The sequence below is a fragment of the Crassostrea angulata genome, chromosome 1 (genome assembly GCF_025612915.1).
Source record: "Crassostrea angulata isolate pt1a10 chromosome 1, ASM2561291v2, whole genome shotgun sequence".
NCBI classification, from domain to species: domain Eukaryota; kingdom Metazoa; phylum Mollusca; class Bivalvia; order Ostreida; family Ostreidae; genus Magallana; species Magallana angulata.
In genome coordinates, this window is record NC_069111.1 from 3046277 (window position 1) to 3055042 (window position 8766).

General features: G+C 33.3%; 1 protein-coding gene across 1 annotated transcript; it reads right to left on the minus strand.

Annotated features, from left to right (window-relative positions):
• Window positions 1–1981: 1981 nt before the first annotated feature.
• LOC128165552 (60S ribosomal protein L23) lies at window positions 1982–6667 on the minus strand. Its single transcript, XM_052830206.1, has 5 exons — window positions 6605–6667; window positions 5850–5933; window positions 5407–5535; window positions 4364–4477; window positions 1982–2092 (listed from the first exon to the last, which is right to left on the minus strand). Exons 1-5 carry the CDS (start codon window positions 6615–6617, stop codon window positions 2010–2012), a joined length of 423 nt encoding a protein of 140 aa, XP_052686166.1. The 5' UTR covers window positions 6618–6667; the 3' UTR covers window positions 1982–2009.
• Between the last annotated feature and the right edge of the window lie 2099 nt (window positions 6668–8766).

The following is an 8766-nucleotide window of genomic DNA, read 5'->3' on the forward strand; positions in this document are numbered from 1 at the left end:
ATTTACACTTTTCCAGTGTCTTTGCCTGCGATAACACTACGCATTAATTTTGTACCAACCCATACCTTCAAATGACGTATATTTGGGGCGCCAGCGGGGTTTGCTTATTATGTTTAAACATTTAATTGTACGATGGCTTAAAATTATATAAGTTATAAGGAATCATTCTTTGAATATTATGAGGTGATAATTTTGGTCGAGGCGTGATTAAATCTATCATAAAGCTCGAAGGGCTTTATTGGATTTGTAATTGATCATGCCCCGACCAAAATTATCACCTCATAATACTCAAAGAATGATTCCTTCTTCCTTAAATCCAGGCTTGGGGTAATGCTAAATGTAATGGTAATGCATTGCAATGCATTACATGTTTTCAAAGTAATGCTAGTAATGTGTAATGCCATAAAATTAGCATTACAAGTAATGGTAACGTAATTCATTACTTTCCAAAATTTAGTGTAATGCTGGCATTACATGGCATTACTTTGCATTACCATACTTATTTATGCATGTTCACTTTAAAAAATGTGATGAATAAATGAAGAGCTAAAATTGAATTTGATTAACTTTATTATAAAGAAGAAAGAAATAATTCTTGAAATAAAAATGATAAAATTTCATTTTTAAATTGTTCATATTACTAGATATAACAACACAGTTTCATAACATTTTTATGAGTGTTGTTTTTCAGAGTTTGAACAATTTACTCCAATTAGTTTGCACTTCAATAAAGATGTGTCAACAACACACTATGCCCCCAGGATAACATAAGTATCAAAACAATATACATGTATTGTTTTAAGAAGTGCTTAACACCCCAATCCCCTTCCCTATGCCATGTCCCAATAGAATAGGGGACAGAGATGCACCTTTAAGGGTAAAATGAATGCATTGTCCATCCATGATGAATATCAAAATCACTTCCAATATTATAACCCATTTGAAAATAATTTCTCTCTCTCTCTCTCTCTCTCTCTGTGTTGTATACTAAGTACATTAGTTTGGACTGATAGAAAATACAAGATTCATGTATTTTTTCTATTTTTTCACTTAATATATCTTAAGATATAGATTGTCAAACAACTCCCAGCTTCCACTGCACCTGTAGAATGTTTATTTAGTATAGCTGGGAAAATTTTGAAACTAATAGGATGCAGTTTTGAAACTTTGATCATAAAGTGCAACAGTAATCTTTTGTCTTAAATTGTCCTCAGCATAGAGAAATCCAATTAAAATATATTAAGAAATATAACTGGGAAAAACCCTCTGTCTATAAATTAATACAATTAAGTTAATTACTTAATTATTACAAAATTATAAAGATTTGCGTTATCTGGGGAAATATCTCTATTTAGCTTTTTATTAACCGCAACATTATTCCATAAATTGTTTTCTATTATGCACGAATTCTGTGTCTCTATATCATATCTGACATTGTATCATGCCAAACGTCTATAAATATCTTTTTACTTATGTAATATGTTGTTCATAATGCCACAAGATTATTATATATTGAGCAAATAAAGAATGACTCTTGTATATATAGTCATTGAATTTGAACCTGATACTGAACATGAACCTGTAGATATGTTAAAGAGTGTTTTATATTTGAAACATTTGCAAAAACTCTTTATTAGCTTTATTTTTTTAAAACAAAGTAATGGTAATGGTAATGCATTACTTTACTCATGTAATGGTAATGTAATGCATTACTTCAAGAAAATCAAGTAATGGTAATTGTAATTTAATGCCCAAATTCATGAAGTAATGGTAATGTAATGCATTACTTTACAATGTAATTCGCCCCAAGCCTGCTTAAATCATTACACTTGATATGTAATACAGTATTCCATTTGTTTTTTTATGCAGTTTTTCAGCAATGTACACAGACTACAATAGATGTAGCAACTACTCTGTGGACATTTATTTTATTCACTGCCTTGATGAGAAATCTTCACCAACTAACAAGCAACGCTATACCGTGGTTTTTTTTCCTTTATTTTGTACATTTATGCAATGGAGCTGGCGTTTGATGCAATACGGGGCCATAAGTCTGCACATTCTTTAGCTACAGGTCCAGTGATAGCTGATCCTGGAATAGATAAAGAAAATCACACGTAAAACAAATGCTCTGGAAGAGGCAAGTCATTGTACTGTAAAAGAACAAGTACATTTACTTGCATTTAGTACATAATAACACAGAATCAAGATGTCACAGGTATTATGGATGTAATAATCACAACAGACTGTAGAACAATCACTAATTATTATACTTTCATGTTGAATACTGAAATCTGATTGGTTTAGACACAGTTGATAATCTGTTCTATTACCCTCAGCGTTAGCAACAGACTTGGCATCAGGTAACACATTGAATTGTTACATGCGCGTAAATGATGCACATTCAGTTTGCCTTAGAATTCAAGTCATTCCTACAGAAAAGCAGTTAAGTTTATGACATTCAGTATAATAAAATAAATAGTGCCTGTTTGGGAGGATAACAGTTGAAATCGACACCCCTCAAAATCCACTGTCGACCTCTGCTTCACATGGGTTGACAATGGTTTTCTCAGGGTGTCGATTTCAACTGTTACCCTTCCAAACAGGCACTATTTATATATTATTATACTTTCATGTTAAATACTGAAATCTGATTGGTTAAGACACAGTTGACAATCCGTTCTATTACCCTCAGCCATAGCAACACATTAAGCAACGGGTAACACAACGAATTGTTACATGCGCGTATATTATGTGCGTACGGTTTGGCATAGAATTCATGTCATTTCTATATAAAAGCAGTAAAAAACACTCTAATATTAAGACATTCAGTATATTAAAATAAATAGTGCCTGTTTGGGAGGATAACAGTTGAAATTGACACCCCTCGAAAACCGTTGTCAACCTCCGCTTCGCGTCAGTCGACAATGGTTTCTCGGGGTGTCAATTTCAACTTTTACCCTTCCAAACAGGCACTATTTATATATTGTTATACTTTCATGTTAAATACTGATATCTGAATGGTTAAGACGCAGTTAATAATATTTTCTATTACCCTCAGCGTTAGCAACGGGTAACATTAAAAAATGTTACATGTGCGAAAATTATGCGCGTACGGTTCGCTGTAGAATTCACGTTATTCCTATATAAAAGCAGTAAAATTTCTCTAAAATTTAGACATTCAGTATAACAAAATAAATAGTGCCTGTTTGGGAGGATAACAGTTGAAATTGACACCCCTCGAAAACCATCATTGTCAACCTCCGCTTCGCGTCGGTTGACAATGGTTTTCTCGGGGTGTCAATTTCAACTGTTACCCTCCCAAACAGGCACTATTTATATAATGTTCTACATTCCATTGAAGTAATTGAAATTTAATGTTAAATGACACATGCTATTTACAACAGGTGAAAAGTATATGGGAAATTTAGCTCTATCATGAGGGTGACAAGAATGACACCTCTGATTGGACCGTCTCTCAAAATTCTTTTCATGAAATTCAGCTCTAATTTCCATTGCTTGTCACTGCTGAAATCAGTATGTCCTTTTTAGCTTGAATATTCTTCTAATAATACCATGTAAACTCAATACGCCATAATATTTTTCCCTAGGTGCAGGGAACAGCTCAGTATGATCTATTGCCCGAGGCCAACGACTGAGGGCAAAAGATCATATTGAGCTGTTCCATGGGAACAAATTCTGGTCTATTGACTGTTCAGGCATAGAAAAATTGTTTCGTTACGGTACCCAATTCCTTTTTCTAGTTAGTTTTCAGCGTTTTCAATTTGCATATTACAGATGGTTTTCGTGCCATTATGCAATATACACATGTACTAAGATTTTTTTTCATCTTTTACATGCGTCAACCAGTTATGACATCATATCGTATGACGTACAGAAAAATTACTTACTACACATTGCTGTGAAATAATCGGAAAGCCTTAACATACCCGCGTTCTGAAATACTTTGCCGGTCCAATAAATCGAAGTCTATTGACCGGCAGCCTAATAAATTTCAGTCTACTGACAGGCAGTTCAAAATAGACGCAAATACTTAATTTGTAAAAAAAAACAACAAAATCCCTTTGATTAGGTAATAAAATTTTTTTATGATGGAGAATTCTGTATTCTAAAATGTGCATCTTCCACTAATCCCAATGCAGTGGCATTATCAATTGTTGATTCATTTGTCAAAGCCTGAAAGCCTACTTAGCATATTGTTTTTAGGGAAGCTAAATCTAATTGGAAACATTTATGCCTAATCAGGTGACAGGTTAGGTCTGTAAGACAGACACATGAGATCAGTATGAGGTCTGCGGTGATCATCCCTTGTGTCTGCCATTCCTGATGTAAAACCACTGACCTTTCATTTCTCCCTTATTGTTGACTATGACCCCCGCATTATCTTCGAAGTATATGAACACCCCATTCTTCCTTCGAACAGGTTTCCTCTGTCGTATCACCACAGCAGGCATAACTACAAAAGACAATTGATATCATCTAACACAAAAGATAAAGAGTTTTTTTTCTCTTTGTGATGTTACTTAAACATTTGTATCCATATAAATAACAATTATAGATTAAAATTATAATGCAACCCAATAAATGCATCATCAATTACAAGCTTTAGGAGCTATGACCAAGTGTTAGAAGAAACTTGTACAATGCACAAACTAGGGCTGGGACGATACTGTACTAAGCCGATTCAGTACATATCACGATACCTGTGATTTGATACGATACAAATCATGACACTGCAACTCAATGAAAACATGAAAAAGAGTTCTAAACTCATTCAAATTGTTGATGTGTTACTGTATGTCCAAAGTGATTTCATTATATTTCAAATGAGCATTGCACAAATTACTTCAGTCTTATCCGTGTTCTCTACAGTATTTTTGTCATAAACAGGTAGTTACGAAAGTTTTCCACACTCCAGATTAAGCTTCATTACAGTTTTGACAATTTACATTGTCATCTGCCATCTTTGTATTTTTATATTAGGCGTGTGGACTAACAATATACAATAGATGAAGCTCAAACATTTTTGGAAAATTAAAAGAAAAAGTTTGCTAAGGTAACGTTATAACAACAGTAATTGTATCGATCTAGCAAACTATATTATATCCGCAAAACATTTGCACAAACAGGTAAGGAAAGTTGGACAGACTGTACACCTACAGTTCTGTGTAACTAAAAGATAAACCATGCGCAATCTATTGCACACTAACATGTTTGTGGTCCAAAATTATCACATGTTTTTGTGTGAAATAAAATTGAAGTTTTTTTTTTCTGCTTTTCCAGAACAACAGCTCTAATGTGTGTCAACAGTTATTTAGATCTACATACAACTCTGTAACAATATCCAGTATCTTACTGGTCCCCAGTTTTAAGCAGTTCACCCACCCTTTTTCCTAAGTTCTGGCTTTCCTTTCTTGACTGTGGCAACAAACATGTCTCCAGCTCCAGCAGCTGGCATTCTGTTGAGGCGACCCTTGATACCGCTGACGGCGATCACAAACAGATTCTTGGCACCTACAAATGCATTAGAAAGATTTTACTCAAAAATGTTAAACTAGAGGAAACTATCTGCATATTAACATCTGTATTTTTCAAACTTTTCAAAACATTTTTCATTCTTCATTTTTAAAAAAATGTATTTAATTCATTTAACAAAACTATCATTAGACTATATAACTTCATTAAGTGCTTTGAAATGAGAGCTTTATCAAAATGCCTTCAGATGTCCTACTGAATCAAACCCAAATTTTGACATAAAATATATATTCTGCAATTAACAAATATTTCTTTATTTGTACGCTGTAATTACAACTTTCTGCTGTACACACCTGTATTGTCGGCACAGTTAATGACTGCACCCACAGGCAACGCGAGGGAGATACGGAACTTCCCTCCGGCCGAACCACCACGACCTGAAAGTCAGGGAAAAGGCATCAAATCATGAACAGTACATAAACTACATCCACAATTCACTGTTTCATTGTCAGATACTGCTTTGCTTTACTTGATTGTGTGTGTTTATATCTTAAAATTTAACTGTGAATCAATCCAGGGACATATACATCCCTGGTCAATCACAACTCTTCTCCTACTACAATTTTTCAATATGCAAGAGTTAAGAAACATAAACGCTGTAGAAGTCAAAATCAAGGGAACCAAAATGGAATTGTCCTTTATTTCTTTTAATTACTGGGTATAGCATCGAATACTTTAATTATCAAAGACAAACTCTTCACATCATGATAAAGAAGATATTATTTCGTTTGAAACCAATATGGCAATACAATTTAAGCCTCATGCACTTAAGATAGTAATTATGTGAGGAATTCATAGCTTTACTGTGTATCTAGTAAATCTAGTTAGGTGTAGAAATGTACAAGACGGTTTATAAACTAGTGTTTACATACTACTACTGGGTAAAGATTGTTATATTTTTACATTTAATTAGTTTTAAATTCGGTATCAACGTCTATAGAGTCAAAGTTAAGCTTTTCGTCTATCATATAAAAGCTTATTGCTGTTATCTGAGCTTTAGATTTGTCGATGTCATTGGATAAAATATATAAGTATAGGTTCTTCGTACCTCTCTTAGACATATTGTATTTGTAAAAGGAAGTTGCGCATGAACATGCGTTGTGAACACCCCGAGCCCGATGTAAATTCTCTCTCTCTCTCTCTCTCTCTCTCTCTCTCTCTCTCTCTCTCTCTCTCTCTCTCTCTCAAGAAATATTGGCATTTATATACGTTTAGAAACAAATGTTCTTAACCCTTACATTGTTAATAAATATAAATATGCAATGCAATAATGCAATATTGGTTAACCTCAATGAAGAATGACAGTAAAATAATTACAGATGTCATTAGTACTGACTGTCTTTGGCACTAAGTTTAATATTTCTCTTTTATTGCTGAATTTAACGATTTCCCATGTTAAATTAAAAGAACCTGAGTATACGATTATATATAGGTTTCTCCTTCCGCAACCATATATCTATATATGCGCGGTTTGAAACACCACGTGACATTCAGTTGCAGTTTTCAAAATCTTCATCATGTAATATACAGATATATGAGAGGCTCGACAATCACGTGGATGCACATGCACATGAATTATTTACTTTTCCTTGTTCTTTAAAAGCTATAACCTTGTATGATCAGTATATATTCAATTCTAGATCACGTACATAATAAAATTGTTAATTCTATGTATACTAATTCTTTGTACAACCGTTGATAATAATTGAAAGTTTCGTGGATTATTCCTGTTCAGACTGTTATTTAAAGACCATCGTCTTGTGGTACGATGAGACAAACAATAATATTACCGGTAACAACTGCGTGAAATATTAATCAATTACCCTTTGAAAACATTGACAATTAATTCGGAACGTTGTTGCAATTGTAGTCAAAAAAATCCACGCACTTTAAATTCTAAAAGAATAAGAAATCTGATATCAACTTTCGGCCTGTCTACATTCACTTATTATTGCTCGATTAACATTTTCCCAGTAAAATCGACGACAAAGTTAATTTGTTTTTGAAGAACAACATATTTCAAATATCTCGCTTCGTTGTTCGTATTATAGATTAGAGAAATTAAGTTAATTAACTAATTATCATGCACGGGTGAACATGTATATAATGTAAAAATGAACTCGTGACTGTGTGTGGACTTACTGAACAATTAAAAGGAAACAACATTTCATGAATAGAAATCCAGAAATAGCGTGTCCTGCCCAATTAAGTTCCTATTCTGACAGCATACATTCTCTGGTTACATGTACATAAACTTAATTATTCGTTAATTTGTACATGTATGGGAAACAAATATTTTTCGTTTAGCAGTACTGTACATGTATATTAATTGTATATGTCTATGAGCTGTACAGCTGTTGACTAATAAACAATACAAATATATAGATCCAGAGAAATTACACACCTACACCTACAAACGGACTGGGCGCTCTCTCTCTCTCTCTCTCTCTCTCTCTCTCTCTCTCTCTCTCTCTCTCTCTCGGGAGAGGGGTAGGGGGTTGCGCTGTATATATCATAACCATTAAAATTAGTACTTTTGGCATACTTATTGTAGAGCAATTCTCTCTCAAAAATTATTTGACGTTCGTTGATACTTATATAACACTAGGTTGACAATGATACAAGGTATGTGTAATTCTTGCTGCGCTCGCCAGAACGGTAGCACCGTAAAACATATTATTTGAACAGAGCACAATGAAAGAAATTACAATCTTTTTTCATAATAATTTTCGAGGCTTATCAAACTTTTAAAGTAATATCCATAATTTAAGTTCTTATACCTTGAAAAGGCACACGATATTTTAGCATGTTTAATGCATTGTGTTCACAATCAGAATTTTTTAATTTAATTTGTTTCGTCTAATTGATAACATGTTCATTCTAAAAGCATGACATTTAATGTGATGCATTGCACATATAATTGTTTTTTTAGTTTTGAGACGATCCATACGGTGGTATTTTCTCTTGAGTTATCTATCTTGATTTACCTACAGCGGGGAATTCTCGACAAATATTATTAAAACGATCAACCACAAACGATTTTAAAATAATTTGATAGTTCATACTACTTACTCACATGGTATTGAATATAAATTAAAAGAAATATTTTGTTTAAAACATCGCATAAATCTGGTGAAAATAGCGACAAATTAAGTGTCTTTAACTATTTTTCTTGGCCATACACCCGACAAGCGTTCCATAGATCTTGAC